This window comes from Saccopteryx leptura, chromosome 11 (assembly GCF_036850995.1).
Source record: "Saccopteryx leptura isolate mSacLep1 chromosome 11, mSacLep1_pri_phased_curated, whole genome shotgun sequence".
NCBI lineage: Eukaryota > Metazoa > Chordata > Mammalia > Chiroptera > Emballonuridae > Saccopteryx > Saccopteryx leptura.
Genome location: NC_089513.1, coordinates 44,068,092 through 44,090,057, shown reverse-complemented (window position 1 = coordinate 44,090,057; position 21,966 = coordinate 44,068,092). Strand labels below are relative to the sequence as shown.

At 43.0% G+C, this 21,966-nt stretch overlaps 1 protein-coding gene across 1 annotated transcript in view; it reads right to left on the bottom strand.

Moving 5' to 3' along the window:
* Positions 1–21,966, bottom strand: part of TTC39C (tetratricopeptide repeat domain 39C) — a 126,426-nt gene that overhangs the window by 17,545 nt on the left and 86,915 nt on the right. Inside the window, exons 6-7 of the mRNA XM_066352539.1 lie at positions 21,550–21,718; positions 942–1,035 (exon numbers count right to left, since the gene is read on the bottom strand). Of these exons, the coding sequence (XP_066208636.1) occupies positions 942–1,035; positions 21,550–21,718 (263 nt within the window). The remainder of the gene's footprint in view (positions 1–941; positions 1,036–21,549; positions 21,719–21,966) is intronic.

The following is a 21,966-nucleotide window of genomic DNA, read 5'->3' as shown; positions in this document are numbered from 1 at the left end:
ACATTGACAAACACTGATAATAACCTGTAATACTGGCCTGAAATTCTAAAAAGTACAAACCCCTTATTAAAACTTTAGTGTTGTTGCCTCAAGCCCAAAGTTGTTTTTATGCTTCTCAGCAACTGCTACATAAAAGGATTATGGAATCACCAATGTAAAAGGACAGAATTTTAGTGCAGTCAACAAAAAAAATCAGAGCAATGAATTTGTGGAATGAGGAGGAAATCTTAGGCAAATAAATTGTTTCAAGTCTGTTTATAAATTCCCCTCCAGGTGGGGAGAAGCCACAGGAAGCAGCTGACACGCGCGGAGGGCCAAGCACCCTGCCTGCGGCTTACCTGTTTTCTTTCATCTAAACCTCACAGCTGCTACGAGGGAGGCACCTCAGCTTCGGTGCCAACTACCAGGTTGTACACAAGTTGGCCAGGGTCCCTGAGCTCATCAGCAGAGAGCTGGGATTGGAGTCCACCGGCCAAATTCCCTCCTACATTACATTTCTTCCTCAGGTAGACAGTGGTAGGAGGGCGGAGAAAAATAGTGTTGAATTCTACTGTGCAGTTGAATGAAGAATTTACAAATGGTTTTTAGACAATTCATTTAACATTGACAAACACTGATAATAACCAGTATCCTAAATTCAAAGTATATAAAGAATAAATTATAAAGAGATAACGAGAAGCACTGATAAGCATCATGACTTGTACTATGATAACAAAATCCTGTTAACACAAAAAGGCAGCAAGCATTTTATAAGTATCTTTATAAAATGTATACAAGTATCTTTACAAGTATCTTAGTAAACTGAATAGAATTAATAATGAAAAAGAGCCTAAGAAAGCACTCATACTGGCACGACAAGGCGACGGACACGAGCTGCCTGGATTTATACCTGCATTAACACTATTGCACAACAAGAAGCCAGACAGACGTTTCATATTTACCAATTTCATACAGGCAGACGTGCTGGATTTCTCTCTGATCTGCCGCGAGTTCCAAAGCGGTGTGGAAGGACGTCAAGGCACTGTTGATTTGACACTGAGGAAAAAGGGAAACAGTTACTGGCTGTCATGTCCTTAACATCACGATTTCATAATTCAACGCATCCTTCTCCTTAAAAGTTGTTTAAACCCGACTGAGCACTACAGAAGGGAGTGACTTAAAACCCCCGGAAGAACCCTCCCGCTGCCTCACACCCACAGTGGCAAGATGAGCCTGGGCACGGGACTCCTTCGCTCGTGCAGAAGCATCCACAGTGAGGACTGAGCGCACGCTCGCTTTCCCCTACAGCCTTCCCTTCAGACTTGCTTCACAGAACCTGCTGTATGAGAATGTTTGCTAACCTAGCTCCTGTTCCCAGCTACGCTGTCCAGGCACAGGGACTGTCTGTCATGTCCCTGTGTATGCCCACAGGGGACCTGGAAAGACTGCCGGTCAGGACTGAGTGACCGCCTGGAGCCGTGCCATCCGTCCAGCACCCTGCCCTCTGCAACCGGCTCACTCTCAGTCACACCGGACAGTCTGCTTCCACACCCCGGAATGCTGTTTCCCTACTGCTTCTCACTGTCACGTCTTCTCTCCCAACACTTAGGTAATTCCCTGGCTGGGTGGGAATAGAGAGACTGAGCAAAAACAAACAAGCAAACACACAAACACTCATGGACACAGACAACAGTGTGGTGACTGCCAGGGAGAGAGGGGGGTCAGAAGGTTCCGGGGGCATAAATGGTGAGGGGCGGAGACTTGACCTGGGGAGGCAAACCCACAATACAGGGTACAGAGATGTGCTGTAGAATGTGCACCTGAAACCTGTCTAATTATGTAAACCAGTGTCACTTCAATAAATTTAACATAGAAGAAAAACAATTCTCTGAGGGTCCAGAGAACACTTCTGACCTGCATCTCTCTAGCACTGTCTAGAGTCCAACAGACTCTCCCAACATCTGCTACTTATTCCTGATTAAATACGCGTCCTTCCACTAAAAATCTCCCTCCATCCTCTTCCCACCTGATGCCACAAGCACCTGCCCGGAGCACCTATAAACATCACCAGGATGAAAAGAGTCAGGTGAAATCCTAAGCACGACAAGGGCAGGTGACAAGTGTCCTGCATCAGTAATAGATACAACCCCGATGCCGGAGGTCTGGCACAGCCTGCTCTCAAAGACGCATGCCAGCAGCACTTCCCTTCCCGCCCCGCTGGGGCCAGAGCTGCTCTCCCTGCCCCAGCCCTGCCCTGCGTAGTAGCCCCTTCTCCATGCTTCCCTCTGCTGCTCTCCGCCACCCCCTTTCCAAAGCCCCTGCTGGCTCCTCTCCCCCAGGCGGCCAGGCGGGGCTGTGGAGGGTCTTATTCGAGGGGCTGGCAGCTTCCCTTGGAACCAGCCCCGACCACATTCCTCATCCCCTTCAGTGATGCGCGGTCACTGTGGGAGGCCTCTTGGACATAAGACGCCTCACAGATGAGCCAGCCAGCAGATCTGCAGGACAGTCTGTGACTCAGGGACACTGTAAGCCAAATGACTCATGACGCAGGCCAGGGCCGGCTCAGTAACTGTCCATGCCCCACAGGACGCTTTGCTCAGTGGTCGGGAAGATTCAGACTGCAGCGTTCAATCCCGTCTCACCATCCACGCATCACCCTGTCACTAGTTCCTGTTCTAAAGTAACTAATATACAGTGGAGGGACCTCCGAGAAATGTAAGAGAGGCCCAAAACTATGAGTCACATGCAAACGGGAGCACAGAGCCAAAAAAAACTAAAGAGGTGAAAAATTAACCAATCTTCTATGAAGAGCGTGTGTGGAGAGAGAGAGAAACCCTGACACTCATTACAACCATCTCTTAACTTTTCCCTTTCTGGATCAACATTTCTTTTCCTGCATCACACACGCACTAAATTTAGAATATGTACACAGAAACCAGTATTAGCAAATCTGCATTTCATGCATCACCCCAGTTCACTAAGTTAACAACATTCAACTCGCACACACGGGTTATTTCTGGGTAGGCCAGCACTACCAAACTGTCCCCAGCTGGAGTTTAATGCATGACAGTGCAATGATACGATACCCTTCAGAGGACAGATAACTACTTGCTGAACTTTTTATTTATTAGGCAACCACTATGTGCCTGGGATGGTACTAGGCTCCGGAGATACAAAGACTAGTCAAAATAAAGCTCTTTGAATGCAAGAAAAAAAAAAGTAATATTGATATCAACATCCTTTCTCTTCATTCTTTCTCTGTAAAGAGATATGTATTAGTTCCATTTTCAGATGAAATTCAAGTTCAAAGAGATTAAGTAGCTTGATCAAGGTCAACAAGCTAGCAATTTACTAGTTTTCAAACTCTCGGCCCATTTCCTCCAGAGTATGCTTTTTTCCTTTTTTTCCCCAGGGAGACTGTATGCAGGTGTGAGTAAGGATTGTGAGATGAAGGACAGTATCCTGGATTACCCAGGTGGGCCCTAAATTCAACTGCAAGTGTCCTTCTAAAAGGGAGACAGAACTGAGGTCGCCAGTTCGAAACCCTGGGCTTGCCTGGTCAAGGCACATATGGGAGTTGATGCTTCCAGCTCCTCCCCCCTTCTCTCTCTCTGTCTCTCTCTCCTCTGTCTCTCTCCTCTCTAAAAATGAATAAATAAAATAAAATAAAATAATTAAATTAAAAATAAAATATTTTAAAAATAAATAAAAATAAAAGGGAGACAGAAAAGAAAAAAATAAATAAATAAAAATAAAAGGGAGACAGAGAGTTGACACATAGAGGAGTAGGCAATGTGACAGCACAGGCACAGATTGGAGTGATGTGGCCACAAGCCCAGGAATGCAGGCAGCCCCCAGTGGTTGTAGGAGACAAAAAAAAAAAATTCTCCCTAGAGCCTCCTGAGGGAACACTGCCCTGCCAACACCTTGATTTCATCTCAGTGCGACTGACTTTGGACTTCTAGCCTCCAGAACTATGAGAAATAAAGTCCTATTGCTTTAAGCCACCACATTGTGGTAATTTGTTACATAGCCTTCAAAAACTAATGTAGTGTATTTCTTTAAAAAGTAAGACAAGTACCATGCTTTTAATTTTACAAGCACTCTAACAGAAAGTAATGAGCCCATATTTGGACCTTAATGACATTATTCCAAAAGCAAGCATAATTCTAAAATTAATTCTAGTTCTATTCTGACAGCTCACTGAGGAATCACAATGAACAGTTATTATTAAAACTGTGGAGATGGCCCTGGCTGGTTGGCTCAGTGGTAGAGCATCAGCCCAGCATGTGCAAGTCCCAGGTTCAATTCCCAGTCAGGGCACACAGGAGAAGTACCCAGCTGTTTCTCCACCTTTCCCCCTCTCCTTTCTCTCTCTCTCTCTTCCCTTCCCACAGCCAAGGCTCCATTGGAGCAGAGCTGAACCGGGCGCTGAGGATGGCTCCATGGCCTCCGTCTCAGGCACTAGAATAGAATGGCTCCAGTTGCAACAGAGCATCACCCCTGCTGGGCATGCCAGGTGGATCCCAGTCAGGCGCATGTGGGAGTGTGTCTCTCTGCCTCCCTGCTTCTCACTTCAGAAAAATAAGAAATAAAAAATAAAACAAGCAAATTTCCCCTTATTTTCCACCAAAAGAATTTAAAATAGAAATGATCTGTGGGGGTTTTTAATAAACATCCACAACACCACAGAGGAAGGAAAATTATCCTCAGTTTGATACTCATTTTCCAGCTTAGTTATTCAAAGAAATATACATGCCATGGCACGTGGAGAATATAGAAAATGGGCTAGTATGAAAAAGTCAAGAAGCCAAGAATTAGACAGTAAGCATCATAGAACACATACTTCTGTCTCGCGAATTATGCACTGACATGCTGGGTTACAAAAACTAAAGAAAGCTTCAGTTTCCTCACTGATAAAATGAAAGAAATGTGTTGGCCAGTTTTATCTGCTTCCAGAGGATACCATAGAACAAAAGCACAAGTCTCTGCCAAATTAAATGGAACCTGTTTACTGCCAAATTAAAACCAGCATAACTGATAGCTACTGCATGCATTGTTACCACAGAGATACAGCATCTTTTTTTCAGTCATTCGGGACTTCTTTCTTAACAGGTGTGCTCCTAGGCGTTTTACAATCCTTGTGACAACCAAAAAGGGCTTTGCTCCTCCATTTGACTCTTCAAGTGGCTGTTGCTGGTGTCTAGGTAAACTTTGGATTTGGGCTAACTGATTTTACATACTGTCACATGATTACACTCGTATGAATTCTCATAATTGTTTTAGTTTTTTTTCTTGAGTTTTCCCAGGAAATATTAAAATCGTTTGCAAATAATGATGGTTATTTTACAGTTTTTTGAAGTAATTTACAATAGACTTAAATAATTGGCGAGGCCGGCCAGTTAAAATACTGATCATCAGCAAGCACCGTACATGCAGCCTTGCTTTCTTGTCACCTTTAACAAGCATGTTCTGAAGTTGCCCCATTAAATACAGTTTGCTACACATTTGTAGTAGATTCCATTTTTACCAGACAGTATTCCTTTGTTTCTAATTTGCTAATAGTTTGACTTTTTGAAGTACATTTTATTAAATGCACTGGACGTCTATTAACGGGAATGCATGGTTGTATCCACTGCTTCCTCAATGGAGGGAATGACAGAAAGTCACTTCCTGAGGCTGATCCATGCTAGCCTTTTTGGAATAAGCCCTACTGAGTCATAATGCAGCATTCAAAAATAATTATTGGATTTCATTTGCTAATATTCACTTATAATTTCTATATTTAGAATGAAGTAGACTGTACTTTTTTTCTTTAGTGCCCTCCTCCATGACTTTGGTATCAGGTAATGCCAGAACTGCTGACTTGTAGAAAATATTGTCATATTTTCTAAGCTCTAGGACTATGCATATAGCTAGTTCACTATAAAGCCATACCTTTCAATGGAATAATTCATTAAAAATGTTTAAACAATAATTTTTTGTTTTTTTAACGAGCACACAATGGAACAAAAAATATTAAAGTTCAATCAACAGTACGAGATTTCAGTGCCAAACTTCTTAACTAACACAACGTGGACCTCTGGGATGAAGCTGTTTATACTCTCAGGGGATGTTGTCTGAAATCTGGGCAGAAGGGCAGGAAGCAATGGAAGAGACGGGCGAGGAGCAGCCGATGAGCCTGGAGGAAAAGCCAGGGCTCCACGATCCCTGAGGCTGGTGAGCAAGTGAGTGACACTGAACAACAGAGCCCACACTGGAGGGAATCAGTCTCCTTAGAAATACGGGTGATGAGGACGGTGTTATTTCAAGAGGATCTGCTGAGCACGTGCAAAGGGTATAAGGAGAGGCCTCTGAAATGCCCAATTAATAAAATTTCACATACAAGAAAAAGACTACCCAATGCGAGTAACATGAGACAGGAAAAAGATTTTGTAAATCATCAAAAATTATGGTGACTTTGGAACACACTTCTCAGGAATAAGGACAGTTGATTTCAGTAAGTCCCTAAGAACTGGATCACAGTGCACACCATGTGTTACTGATAACTACGCATACAAGTTGCAGATTAGCAAATTATACATAGATTTCTATACGATGGGGATGTTCAATGCATCTCCATTTGTCCTCTCATGGTCTGTACAAATTTTTGACGTAAGGGCTATTCTGACATAAGCCTATTAGAAGATACAGACCTCTGTCAGGTAATTATAGTCAATTTTCTACTATCTGGCAAAAGTAAACAGTAGTTATTTCTGGAATGCAAGAGTTTTATCTGTTATTTGATGTACTGTGCATTTTACCATGTTCCCAAATGAACATGCATTATTTAGACATAACAAGGTAGTTGAAAATAAATGTTCTGATGCTGAGACTCTCAAGACGGTGGGCTTCACCAGCCTGCCCTGGTCTCACAGTTGTCATCATAGAAACCTACGTGTGGCGCTCTTATTGTGTAGTGGGTAAGATGACACAAATCTTGGTGGCTCCATCAGATGATGTGTGTGCTCTGCTGAAGGCCAGACAGCCGCTGGAGGCTGAGGCACTGAAACTGAACCTCTTCATGGTGCCTGTGGAGCCAGCACACGTCCCCTCCTCTCCCCACTGCCTCCTCCTTCTACGGGCCGCAGGTCCCGCCTCCCGGCCGCCCCCACTCACGGTGACCATCCACTCATCCGTCACTTCCCTTTGATTGCCTCGTCATGCATTCACATTGCTATCTTCATAATTCAATTTCTTTGGGGGCAAGGCCTTTTTTTATTTGTCCTGGCTTTCATTCCCCAGAAGGCCTTTTACATCATAGGCAACAACTGTCTGCCTGTGCTAACAATGGAATATAGTGGTTATGTGTTCAGCACCTCTATGTAAAAGGACAGTAGTCCCCTCGAAGAATGAGTTCTGTACCAAACGCACCACTAATGGCAGAGGAACTGAATAATGCATGGGGTACAAGAGTTCCTCGGTGTATCAACTGTTATGCACATTATTTTGACAAAATCTGTGATGAAAAATGCTTCACAGCAGATTTACGACACAGATACAATTCTGTCTGAATAAGCAAAGCCCTGACCAAGCACTCATTGCTTTATCATATGTCCACGATACATTATTTAAGGCTGACAAGGAAGTCGCTGTCCTACTTTTTGTCCACACAGGACACAGGCTCAGAAAGTTCAAACACAGCCAGTCAGTGGCAAAGCCCATTCTGAGGTCCACCATGCTGCCTTTTAAAATTATGGAAAGGGATTTATATGAAAAACATCAGTAAATTTAAAATAAATGTGCTTATATTAAAGATGCTATCAAAAAATTAAATGAACAGTGGAAAAGATAATGCAAAGAATTAACTCAGAAAAACAAAGACCGCCCTGGCCAGTTGGCTCAGAGGTAGAGCGTTGGCCTGGCATGCAGGAGTCCCGGGTTCAATTCCCGGCCAGGACACACAGGAGAAGCGCCCATCTGCTTCTCCACCCCTCCCCCTCTCCTTCCTCTCTGTCTCTCTCTTCCCCTCCCACAGCCAAGGCTCCATTGGAGCAAAGATGGCCCGGGCATTGAGGACGGCTCTGTGGCCTCTGCCTCAGGTGCTAGAATGGCTCTGGATGCAACAGAGCGATGCCCCAGAGGGGCAGAGCATCACCCCCTGGTGGGCATGCCAGGTGGATCCCGGTCGGGCGCATGTGGGAGTCTGTCTGACTGCCTCCCCATTTCCAGCTTCGGAAAAATGAAAAAAAAAGAAAAAGAAAAAGAAAAACAAAGACCACAGAAAGAGAATACAGCAATGTATAACAGTCACGCTACTCAAAGACAGCAGTTCAGAATAAACAGATAAACCTATAAAGCAGGTGGAGAAAATCTAATATGCAGAGACTTGTGCAGGAGAAACAAATAGAAGTCATGATCAGAAGAGTGGCTTTGAAAAGCTTTCCGAGAACTGAGTGGCATTTTCTGCAAAGGACATCTAATAGCAAGCTTCTGTGTGGGCTTTTTCCAAAGAAGAATTAAAGGCAAGCTGTCAAAATAATCCCAGGTAGTTAGTTCTGAATATTAAAACATCGTAACAATTTTATAACATGCCCTGGCTGATTGGCTCAATGGATAGAGTGTCTGCCTGGCTTGCGGACATCTCAAGTTCGACCCCTGAAGGGGGCACACAAGATAAGCGACCATCTGCTTCTCCCCCTTCCATGTCCCCCTTCCTCATCATTGCCAGTGGCTCAGCTGGTCCACGCATCAAACTCTGGTGCCGAGGATAGCTCGGCTGATTCAAGCATTGGCCCCAGACAGGGTTGCCAGACGGATCCTAATTGGGGCACATGTGGAAGTCTGTCTCTCTGTCTCCCCTACTCTCAATTAAAAAGAAATATTTATAACAGCTTTGTTGATATATATTTCATATACAGGCACATCTTGGAGATATTGTGGATTTGGTTCCAGGCCACTGCAATAAAGCAAGTATCACAATGAAGTGAATCACGTGAATATTCTGGTTGCCCAATGCATATAAAAGTTATGTTTATACTATACTGTGGTCTACTATGTGTGCAGTAGCATTATGTTTAAGAAAACAATACACATACCTCAACTAAAAAATACTTTGGTGCTAAAAAATGCTAACCATGGCCCTGGCCGGTTGGCTCAGTGGTAGAGCGTCGGCCTGGTGTGCGGGGGACCCGGGTTCAATTCCCGGCCAAGGCACATAGGAGAAGCGCCCATTTGCTTCTCCACCCCCCCTCCTTCCTCTCTATCTCTCTCTTCCCCTCCCGTAGCCAAGGCTCCATTGAAGCAAAGATGGCCCGGGCACTGGGGATGGCTCCTTGGCCTCTGCCCCAGGTGCTAGAGTGGCTCTGGTCGCAGCAGAGCGACACCCCGGAGGGGCAGAGCATCGCCCCCTGGTGGGCAGAGCGTCGCCCCCTGGTGGGCGTGCCGGGTGGATCCCGGTCGGGCGCATGCGGGAGTCTGTCTGACTGTCTCTCCCCTTTCCAGCTTCAGAAAAATACAAAAAAAAAAAAAATGCTAACCATCATCTGAGATGTTACAACAGTAACATCAAAGATCACTGACCCACAGATCACCATAACAAATCTAATAACAAAAGCTTGAAATATTGCAAGGATTACCAAAATATGACACAGAGACAGAAAGTGAGCCAATGGTGTTGGGAAGATGGCAGTGATAGACTTGCTGGGCCCAGCGTTGCCACAAACCTTCAGTTTGTTAAAAAATAAATGCACTATCTGCAAAGCACAATAAAGCAAAGGGCAATAAAACAAAGTATGCCTGAATCAGTCAATTCGTTTTTAGTATATTCATAGAACCATAAAATTTGAGGGCTGAAAGAAATCTGAAAAATGATGTAGCCGAGTGTTACACTGAACCCTCTGATCTTACAGGGTGCTGGGTGAAAAGGGTTTTCCTGGTCAGACAAACCAGGTATACAGAGCATACACACCTGCATCTTCTCTTTGCAACTTTATGCTGCAAAACCAAGTCCCTGAGAACCTCCAGGATATATTCTGATTGACCAGGCATGGAGCCCCTTCTCACGGGTCACACACAAACTAGCCATCAACGCAGTCCTCCAAGTCACACGCTTCGAAACACCAATCTAGTCCAACCCCCTAATTTTCCAGGTAAAAAAAGAATGCCATGGAAGGGCACCTGGCTTGGCTGAGGCCTCCCAGCTCTTGCCAACTGTCCGATGTGTGAGTGACCATTCGGAGGCAGAGGTGCTTGTACTGTTTAAGACAGGGCCAAAGGCACGGAAGCAGATCGCCAGCCCCCGGGTCCAGGGCTCCTGCGTACAGTGCTACACGTCAGAGCCAGAAGCTCCAAAGCCACATGCGACACATTCCCAGGGGAACAAGTCCTCTGGGAAACCATGGAGACGTGAGGACTACTATACTAAATACAGGTTTAACAAATCAGTGTGTCCAAATACTAGGCGTCTAAAATCATAAAAACAGAAAAGTTCTATATGATACTATGAGAAAATATAAAATTTCATACAAGAGTTCAGGACAAGGGGTAGGTAAAAGTGTAAAACTAGGCTCTGTCAGCCCATCTGAGTGAGGAACAAAGAGCTAGAACCCTGACTGAATGGGTATGTTTAAAACAGAAGAAAAACAAGTAAAATACTATAATCATCTTTTCAATATGACACTAAGGGGAAATCTACCCCAAAACAAGAACGCAGAAAGGGAAACACACCAGAATAAAAACACAAGCCCTAAGGCTATGGAAACAGTACACTGCATCCTATGCATGATTACTATGAGCAAGGACACCCCTGAGAAAGGTGATGCACACTGAGATACCGAATCCAATGCTCTGCTGCTTCTGGAATCAGCCTATTCCACCTGCCTTTCTCCACCTTATGCTCCGTCCCCACTGAGACCAGACACTGAAAGGTCTTCTCCTGGACCTGGGCTAAAACCAGTTTCATCCCCCATGCTGTTACCTCTACAACAAACTCCTACTGACTCAAGAGCCAGCCCAGATACCTGTACTTCTGGGCTGTCCTTCCCAGCTGTGGGGACTGCACCACGGGTGAGTCGTGTCATGCTTCACCCTTCAGTAGGCCTACTGTTGTTTTGCAAAGCCAGGCCATGCTTCATCTGCTTACCTGCCTACCTGCTACTTGGTCATGATCTCCTCCAGTGCATGAACACTGTGGCTGTCACCATTAGCATCACAGCCCTAACATTAGCCACAGCAGTACCATGTTCATCACAGCCAACAACAACTGGCTCTCAACCAGAGTTCCAGAAGCAGCAGGCCTCTAAGATGACCACCTCCTGGAATCCTAACAGCAAACTGTGCCTTAAACACCACTAGGGTTTCCATTCACTGAGGAGGGAAGTAGAGTTTAAAGAGATCAAGGGTCTCGGCAAAGGTCACTCAGGCGGCCAGAGGAAGCAGACAAGACTCAGCCCAAAAGCCGGCCTCCAGAGCCAAGCTCTTAGGCACAGGGTCCTGCCAGGCAGGGCACGAACGAGCACCACACACAGACCCGAGCAGGGGACCATGAGCAAGCCTCACCACACAGTTTACCAAGGGTTCCAATTTCTCCACATGCTTGCCTACACTCGTCCAGCTCTTTTTTTAAATTATAACTAGCTCAGAGATGAAATAGCATCTTGCTTGTTTCTGATTTCTTCATGACATAAGATGTTGAGCATCTTTTCATGTGCTCACTGGCCCTTTGCATATCTTCCTTGCAATAATGTCTTTTCATATTCTTTGCCTATTCGTTTAATTGGGTTATTTATCTTTTAATAATTGAGTTGTTAGAGTCCTTTTCATATTCTAGATGTAAGTCCCTTATCAGATTTATAACTTGCAAATATTGTCTCCCATTCTGTGGGTTGTTTTTTCACTTTCTTGACAGTACTCACTACAGCATCAAATTTTTTCATTTTGACGTAGTTCAATTTAGGTAAATTTTTTGTTGTGCTTTTGATGTGATGTCAAAGAAGCTACTGCCTAAACCAAGAGCTTTCACAGTTTTCACTCTTACATTTGGGTCTTTGATCCACTTGGCATTAATTCTTGTACACAGCATGAGGTACTGAGTCCAACTTCATTCTTTTCATGGGATATTCAGTTGTCCCACACCATTTGTTGAAAAGACTATTCTTTGCCCATTGACTTTGCGGCTCAATTAAGTCATGGTGCCATCTTAACAATATTGAGTCTTCTAATAGATGAACATGAGGAGTCTTATCTGTAATATTTTAAGAACTATCTTTAAACCACATTCATTTTAATCACTATGGAAAAAAAACAAACTCTGCCGCAGAACACTGCTGCTGATACCAAGCACAGAATTATGAATGGCTATACTCAGTCTCATCATTTCTTGAGTATAATCTCTCATCACTTAACAAGATCTACAGAGCTCTTGATACTCTGGTTTTACTAATGACACCACTGACACTATAACCCAAGGAAAAATATGCTAAGGTATTTATTGCAGTACTTGCTATCAAGTGAAATATTGCGAAGTAATAGGGAAAAACAACAATCCAACATCCCAACAATTTTCCAACAGACAAGCATTAAATTATTAACACAGTGGAAATCTAAATAGTCTGCACACCAGTTATTTATAAATACTGTACTATGTTAAAACACATAAACATTATAACTATAAACGAAACTGAATAAAGTCTCATATGTGTATATTAAAGATTACAAAATAAATGAAGTAAAACAGTATTTAATTATCACTGGCTTATTTTAGTGAAGTTGCTTAATGTCTTAAAATAAATTATAATGGATGTTTCAAAATGAGAGGCGCTCCTTGTCACCTGTAGCATGCAGAAGGACACGTGACAACCCATGCACTTACATGTGATTCAGCATTAACACCACTGATTATCAATGCTGCTGTCAAGGACACCTGACAATAGACTGTGCCTTTAACCCCACCCTTAGGACTGGGGCTTCCCTTAGGACGAGGGAAGGCTCCTCCTCTTAGTCATATTTAGTGAGCTCAGGGAAATGAATCCATATAAACCTTCAACTTGCTTTGCAACCCAACAGCCTGTAAAGATAGAGTTTAAGTCTAGCAATAGCAAATGTATTTCACTTATTAGCAATTTTACTATCTTCTCCAGTGTGCAGAGTGGTTAAACCACACGATATGAATTTATCTTGTTGGAAAGTAAAGACAGATATATCCTCCATCTCTCCTCCATCAGAATAATCTCCTATTCTGCATAGTTCTAAGAATAAACAGCAGCAGGAGTTTTTGGTGCCTCAAGTAACAAAGAGAACCATGTAGGACGGAAGGAGAGAAGATGCAATTAATGGAACTTCAGGGAATTATTGCTCTTCCTGCATTGCCTTCTTCCTGATCCTATAAATAACAACATGACATCATGCTGGCGAGGCACACTGTTCTAATACAAGAGGCAGGTTTGTTCATCAACAGACACAACGGAACACTGCCACCAGATAGCTCATAGCTCTCCTAACGGTCAACGCGCCCCGCGGTCAAGGAGCCGGCCCTACTCCACATGAGTCCCGAGGACTCCATCTCTTCTCTACCTGATCAATTAATCACCAGGGGACCCACCTCCACTCTGCTTTTCCTGCCACAATCGTGGGCTCCTGGGCTAGGAAGAAACACTGACCTTCCGCTTATTCTGGGAAACACCAAGGAAAAACATAATTTTGCCTTTAAAAAATCCTGAAACGCCTTCCACACAGAACTGCATGGGGGTCAGAAAGGAGGAATAAAACCCTACCCTCTGGGAAGGAAGGGGACAGGACGGCGGCGAGGGGACGGTCAGCCGTGGACGCAGACCCTGAGACACTACCAGGAAGAGAAGAAACCACATCCCACCACACACCTTCCTCGGCAAGATAGGGGAGGGGGCAGAGCAGAGGAGCAGATGCAGCAGGAAGGCTTCAGAAAGGACAGGCAGGCAGCTTCAAATAAGACAGATCATGTGACCATCCACAAGCCGGTGAAGTTCATCCTAACCTTTGGGTATGGCCTTGAGGCCCAGCAAACACGTCCTCATCAAGTACTGTAGCTGCCCGCTAGTCTGAGAGGTCAAGGGCCTACCCGAGGAGCAGAGCGGAGTGGGGCAGAGCCTGGGAGGACAGGGTTCCTGCCTTCTCATCTCCCAGCAGGCGGCACAGACTTTGCTGAAATCCAGTTGCTGTTTACTTCGTTTAAATGTATTTCGTTCATTTCTTTAGAGTCACACTTCTGTAGCCAGCACATCCGGATATAAATACCTGATTTGGTACCTTCCTTGAAAGGCCATCCTCTTACTCTCATGGCCAAGACATTTTTGCAACTTCCTCAGAACTGGCTTTAGAGAAAGGTTTAGTTTCAGCACCAGAAAAGGAGACAGTCCTTGATAACCCACTTCCTTTCTTAACAAAGAAATGATGTCACTCACATTGATCAGTGGATTTCCTGCCAACAGACTCAACTATTCATTCAACAAATACACACAGAGGGCCAATCTTGTGCTATGCATGAATTTTGTTTCCAACAACCAAACCTAAGGTTTAAAATGCCAGCATTCAGGATATTCAAAAAGTATGAATTCAAGCTCAGAAAACAGTTTCAAAATAAGAGTCCTCAAAATGCTACATAACTTCATTAGGTTTATCAAACTTCATTCATGCAAACTTCATCTGAGCATTTAAGGTAGAGACAGATGAATAAACTTATATTAAAAATTAATTACTAAGTAGCTGCACTATATAAAGTGTTTATACAAAATTATATATACACATAAAACCAAATAAATATGCCTGTATATTACATACTATGTCAATTGTTAAAAATGAAGGAGGGAAGTCATACAAATCTGTATTTAGAACAAGGGTCCCCAAACTATAGCCCACGGGCCGCATGCGGCCCTGAGGCCACTTATCTGGCCCGCGCCGCACTTCCGGAAGGGGCACCTCTTTCATTGGTGGTCAGTGAGAGGAGCATAGTTCCCATTGAAATACTGGTCAGTTTGTTGATTTAAATTTACTTGTTCTTTATTTTAAATATTGTATTTGTTCCTGTTTTGTTTTTTTACTTTAAAATAAGGTATGTGCAGTGTGCATAGGGATTTATTCATAGTTTTTTTTTATAGTCCGGCCCTCCAACGGTCTGAGGGACAGTGAAATGGCCCCGTGTGTAAAAAGTTTGGGGACCCCCCCTTGATTTAGAGAAAAGAAAGGACTAGAGAGAGAAAAAAGTTTATTAAAATGTAGACTTGTTCCTAATACTTTCAGATTTGCCCCTAATACTTTAAAAATAATCAAGAAAAATAATCACTTGTCTATAAATGGACTTATCACTACCATAGGCTTAAATGAATGAAAAGAAAAAAAATTACAAAAATTCAAACTTACTGATTCACATTTTAAAATTGAGATGACCACGGGTCAACTTCCTAATAGCTCCTTACATTGTAGAAATTTAGGGAAAAGTACATATATTAACTGTATAATACTTACAGCCCCACAGGTACATGCACACTCATTTTTTCTAATCACAGGCCTAGATTTACTGACAGCTCTCAACACCAAAACAAGTTATTTCTCCTGACAGTAGAAAAGAGAGAGAAAAAAAGAGCGAGGGAGGGAGGCCCTGCCGTTCTGTTAAGTGGTTAGCATCAGCACGGCAGGTGGATGTCCTGGGTTTGATTCCCAGTCATCGCACACAGCAGAAGCAACCATCTGCTTCTCCACCCCTCCCCCTCTCACCCCTCTCCCTCCCTCTCTCTTTCCCCTCCCACAGCTATAGCTTGACTGGTTTGAGTGCATCGGCTCCAGGCACTAAGGATGGCTCCATGGACCCTACACCTCAAGCCCTAAAAATCTCTCAGTTGTAAGCATGGTTCCAGATGGGCAGAGCATCGGGTGGGTCCAGGTCACAGTGCATGCAAGAGTCTGTCTTTCTATCTCTCCTCCTCTCACTTGGAAAAGAAGAAAAAATTAAGAGAGAGAAAGAGAGAAAATCTGAGAACCTCCTTCCCAGGCTAAGTGCTCAGGAAGAATAACAGCCACCATCACACCACCACTTAGCACTGTCACATGTTAAGTACCGTGAGAACCTATTTATTCTTCACAGCAACATGAAGTGGGTGGAGACAGGGCAGACCTAAGATAGGTAACAGGACAATACAGGAGACGGAGAGGGCTGGATGTGGGAGCATGCAGACATGCTGTGGAGAGATGCACAGGCAGTAGAGGAAGAAAACTCCGTCGGCAGCCTGGCGGAGACGATGTGCTTCCGCAGTCCCAAGAGCAAAGTCACCTGCCATCCTGAGGCGCAGTGAAGCCCACACACCAGCAAAGGTGTAGGACTCACTGTGGCATCAAGTTAGGCCATCACAACAGAACATAATGAAGCCACTACAATAAGGGATATGCGAGTGGCTGGACAGGGGCAGACATGTTAAAGACATGTAAAAAGTTGTTCATAACGTTAGAAAAGAAAGTGCACATCATCTGAAGACAACGAGTACAGGAAAATGTAAATTAACCAGCACACATTGAGCTAGTCACCCTGTGTGACAGCCTGCTCACACAAAGCTGCTGTTAAAATAATTTTGCAGATTCTGAGTCACTGAAGAAACTGAGTCAGTGTCATATGATGCACCTGCCTAAATGAGCCCCAGACCATGCTCTGTTTCTGTTGATCAAGATCTCAAGGGGCTCCAGCTATAACCTAAATGCTCACTGAGAAGAAAAAGATTCTTTGCAAGCAAAGAAGGCAACATGCTGACTGAGCCCTGTGTGTTTTCATACTCTGAGCTGGGACCTCATAGGGGCAGCGCTCCTCATCGGCAAAATAAAGGATGTCACCATCTGACAGCTTCCTACAGGGTTACCTGGAAAGATGAATAACCACTGTCATCTAAATACCTTGAGGGTAATGCTATTTCAACTTAGCCCTAAAATCCTTTTATCCTCTGGGCCTTTGGGAAGAAACACTCACCACATTCCATTTGATCTTCAGGCTACAGCTGACTAAACAAGTAGTAATAGATCTTTCAGTCTTTTTTTCCCCCTTAAAACCAAGTATCAGTTGGGTAAGCAAACTGCTCACAGTGAAAAAGTTCTAACATCTACAACCGCACTCAGATCACAATTTCCCTAAGAGAGATTGAATGCCTGTCAGAAACTCAGTAACTGAAGCGTTTTTGTTTTAAATTAAAAATTAGCTAAACTTGTAAACCTGACAAAATATAAATCCTGACTTTTACATTTTGACTTAACAGCTTCAAATCCGAGTTTAGAGCTAGTAATACCCGTTGCTGTGCTGCATACAACTGTGAACTTGAGGCTCTCACCCAGTCAGCATCTCTGCCGAACACTGATCCTAGATGTCATGTCCAGAGTTATTCAAAATGTATAATGCTTACCCTTTAAGAAATTTACATCTAGGAAAGCACTTACCCCGGACCCAGCTTTCACTTCAGGAATGATCACTGAAGCAAGAAGGTTCAGTCAATTAAAAATTTCCTTTTACAGTGTTATTTCCTCCCAAGAGAAGAGAGAAACTTGAATAGGCTGAACATGCTTTCCTACATGTAAGACCTTTATCTTGACTTTGAAAAAAAAAAACACTAACATACAGACTGGTCTCAAAAGATCGATCAGAACTATGTTTATAAGGTAGTGTCGTAGTGGAGAAACTGCATTTCTTCAGTATGGCCTTTTCTTCTTCCTTCTCTTTTGATTCAAACTGGCTTCATCCAACACCCTGAACTCACCTGCCTCCTTCTCCCTTGCAGAACCATTCCCTTAATCCTTAAGCCAGTGGTTCTCAAAGTGTGCCCCAGGGTGCACTGGTGTGCCCTAGAAGATTTCCAGGTGTGCCCTATGGTATTCCAGAGAAATATGTGCCTGTTGGGGATCAAAAAACCAACAGGGTTTTTGAAGTTTAGATTTTTGGGGGACAGAGGTGTGGGGAATTGGCTGTAAACTGACAGTCTGCCCAACCTCCCACTTCACTTGCCTGATTAGGTTGCAAAAGGCTGTTAAGCTGTGGTGCTAGATTGTTTACACTACCCCCCATGTTCTCCGGGAAGACTGGAGGCAAGTTTCTTCTGTCTTTTGTTTGTGTAAAGTTAAGATTTGCTTAATGCCTCACTTTGCCCTACAAATAAAGCAAGATGTGGTTTTTGGGTACACTTTGTTCTTGCCAGCAGCCCTCTCGACCCTATATTTTCTTAATTCCACACCATCCCCACTAGGGACCTGGAATTACTAGTTGCGCTGGTTCGTGGCATGTGCCCAGATATAAAAATAAATATAGTTACTCTATTATACCATTTAACTACGGAAATACTGCTGTTTTTGTTAACACATCATTATTATATTTATTATTAACACATCATTATATTATTTTTAGATAAATACACCCAAATAAAATGGATAGATTTCTCAAAAAGCAGCATGATATTGAAGAATCCGATTCTGGAAGGGAGCAAAAGTTAAGTGTAAATAAAACAGGACTTGAATGCGGATAGGCAGAATTTAATTTATACCATTTTCTATCACTTAACACTGAACAGTACGACTGGATTAGAAACCCATTCATGGAAGTTTCAAGTGATTTTGGTTTAACATTAACAGAAGAAGAACTGACAGCTATATTCTTTGATCGTGGATTGATGATTAAACATAAAGAATTGTCTCTTGAAGCCTTTTGGATTTCTATAAAAGAAGAATATGTGGCAATATCTAAGAAAGCTTTTAACATTTTACTACAATTTTCAACATACTATTTATGAGAATTAGGATTTTCTACCCTCAACACAAGAGTAAAATGAGAGGAATTCTTCAATGCATTGATGAGGAAATGAGAATTTGCCTTTCAAATATATGGAGAAATCGCTAGGACACATCAGGCTCATGTTTCTCATAAACACAAGAATGAAAAAACTTAACACATTCATGCTAGGACCTGACAAATTTATGAAATCTTACTAAGAATGTTATCTATATATATAAAAAGATAAGTTTTTTGTTGTTTTTTACTTTTTAACCCCTGTTTTACGAATTCTAAAAAGCATAACTCAAAAAATGTAACATAAAAATGTTTTTTAATGTTAGAATTTAATTTTGTCATATGTATTTCATTTAATTAACATAAAAGCATGCTTAGACTTTATATTTTTTTCTTTACTATTCAACTTTAACATATTTCTCAGAAATTTGTATATAGTGCAGCTACAATTATTTGTAGGATTTTAAATGAGCCCTGACTTCAAAATGTTTGAGAACCACTCCCTTAAGCCCTCAGGACAATGAGGTTCTGATCAGCATCAAAGAATCTTTATTTTTTATTGAACTTACTGGGGTGATACTGGTTGATAACATAGCTTTCAGGTGTACAATTCTATAACACATCATCTGTATACGTCTAGTGTGTTCACCACCCCGAGTCAAGTCTCCTTCCATCACCACTCATCCCCCTTTCATCCTCTCCTTCCTCCTCCCATTTCCTTTCCTTCTTATAATCACCATACTGTTGTCTTTGAGGGTTTTGGTTTTTTTGTTTTTTGCTTAACCCTTCACCTCTTTCACCCAGGCCCACAATGCCCTCCCCTCTGACAGCTGTCAGTCTGTTCTCTGTATCTTCGAGTCTGTTTCTATTTTGTTTAGCATCAAATAATCTCAGGAACAAAGCCTTGGGTCTGTTAACCACAAAGACAGAGTTTTAGTCAAACTGGAGATAACATCAAGGCCTCAGTCATGTTTCAGCTCCAGGTCCAGAAAAGCACCGAAACCAGATGAATGTCAACCCTATGGCTGGCGTCAGGACCAGACGCACTGATCAGCTATCTCCTGCCCTACCGCTAACCAATCAGTATGGGCCAAAACTGTGACCATGACCCTAACTCCCTTAGTCGCCGTGATTAATCATTTTCCCCTGTATAACCCACCCCCTGGAAGCCACTGAGGAGCCAGGTCTTTGAGCAATAGCTTACATGTTACTACAGGCATGGAGAACTTTCTAATAATAAATCCTTTCTTTGCTGCAAGTTCTGTTCATAGATTATTAAGCTTTGATGTGTGCAGGCAAACAGACCCCTTTTAAACTGGTAACAACAGGAAGAGAAAACTGGGACAAATATAACTGAAGGCTCATGAGGCTAAATGCAAAGAAAAGTAGTTTCCAGATAATAAGAAGAAAAACAACTTGGACATGGGTTTAAATAATTCACATCCTGGTGAGCTTTAGGTGCTATGTTTCAATGATAAATTACTAGTATCATCCCTAAAATGCAACTTCATATATGAAAGTAAGGAGCTCTCAGATTTAAGGAGGTAATTTATGAAGGAAAGAAATTATTGGGGAAATAATACATACTCCATTTCCAACACACACACACACACACACACACACACACACGTGAACAAAACATCCCTATGCTCATGAAAACATTCATAGGCATAAATCTTCAAAAGCACTCATGGCATTTGCTGGGAGCTGATTTCGGCAGAGTGCCTGGTTACCTGAAGGGCAGAGGTTGTTAAAACCTCTCGTTGATCTACCACTAACTGTAGGTGAGAATATGAGTGGTTCACCTAGAACCCTGGTCGGCAAACTGTGGCTCGCGAGCCCCATGCGACTCTTTGGCCCCTTGAGTGTGGCTCAAAGGCCAGTTTAGGAGTACCCTATTAAGTTAAAACAATATACCTACCTATATAGTTTTAAAAATTTGGTTTTCAAAAGAAATTTCAATCACTGTACTGTTGATATTTAGCTCTGTTGACTAATGAGTTTGCCGACCACTGATAGAATACAGCCACCTCTTTTATGCTTATTTCTTATGAACATTTTCATTTCTGTTCAAGTCTTCATGTCATCAAGCAAGCAGACAAAAAGAGAGGTGCAAGGGAGAAGCAGAGCAACCTGTCCCCTCCCTAGGTAAGGGCGTGTTCTGTTTCTGCGACTAGCCAGCATGGCCGCACTTGCTGGGTGAGCTCAGGAAGTCACTTGAAGGCCTCTAAGATCCCCTTGCTCCTTTTCTATAAAATGCTGATGACAATTTTGTGTCTTTGCCACAGGGTCGTTCTGAGGATGAAATGTGTAACTTTAGTGCATGTACAACGCTCTGGGCACAGTACCAAGCCAAATGAAGCACACGAGAAATAAAAGCTACTATGATTTCAAAGCTGATCCTGCCCTTGACATTTAAGGCAATAACTTGTGTTTATATATCAATTCTTAGCCAAAATGAAAATTTAGAAGTAGGTTATTAGTAACTCCAAAAAAACCCCCCCACACACAATTGTATGTTGTGTTGACTATGAGACTCACTGACGCTTCTGTGCTTCCACGTAGAGGCCCCAGTCTCATCCCGTTACCGACACGCGTCTCACCCTGGCTCCACCCCGGCTCCTGAAGGGTCGGCAGCTGACATTCAAGGTTCCTGGGAGGGTCTTTCGTGACGCAACGAAGGGCACAAAAGCAAACTGTTCCTTGGCCCCTGACATGCAGGCTCACTGGGAGCTCGTTCCCAAGACAAGTATAGATGTGGTCAACAGAAGGTTTTACTGAATTTTACAAAAAGGGGGAAGGCACAGTACCTCTAATCGTTGTATCCGACCCTTGAAAAACATAAAGAGGGAAGAATTTGGATAAGCAGCTTCTTTTTTGAGAAGAATTTCCTTCGCTTCCTCCAGGCCTGCTTTGTTATCACTGCCATCCAAGGCAAAGAACGGGCGGACGACGGTGTGATACCAGAGCAGAGCTAACCTGAGGGAAGAGGGAGACACGTTGAGCGGGACTTCACCGGGAGCACTTCTACTGATAAAAAACCAAGGCACACTTCTTTCAAAAGATGACTATGCAGTCTCTGAAGTAAAATCAGAGTGTGTTGCCCCATTGTAACTATCAATATTTGGAAAACTGCAATTTTAGCACAACATATAAATCAGCATACTCTCTTCCATCAGGTGAGAATAAGATGACAGCATTTCGTTCTTCTGAGGCTTCTAGATGAA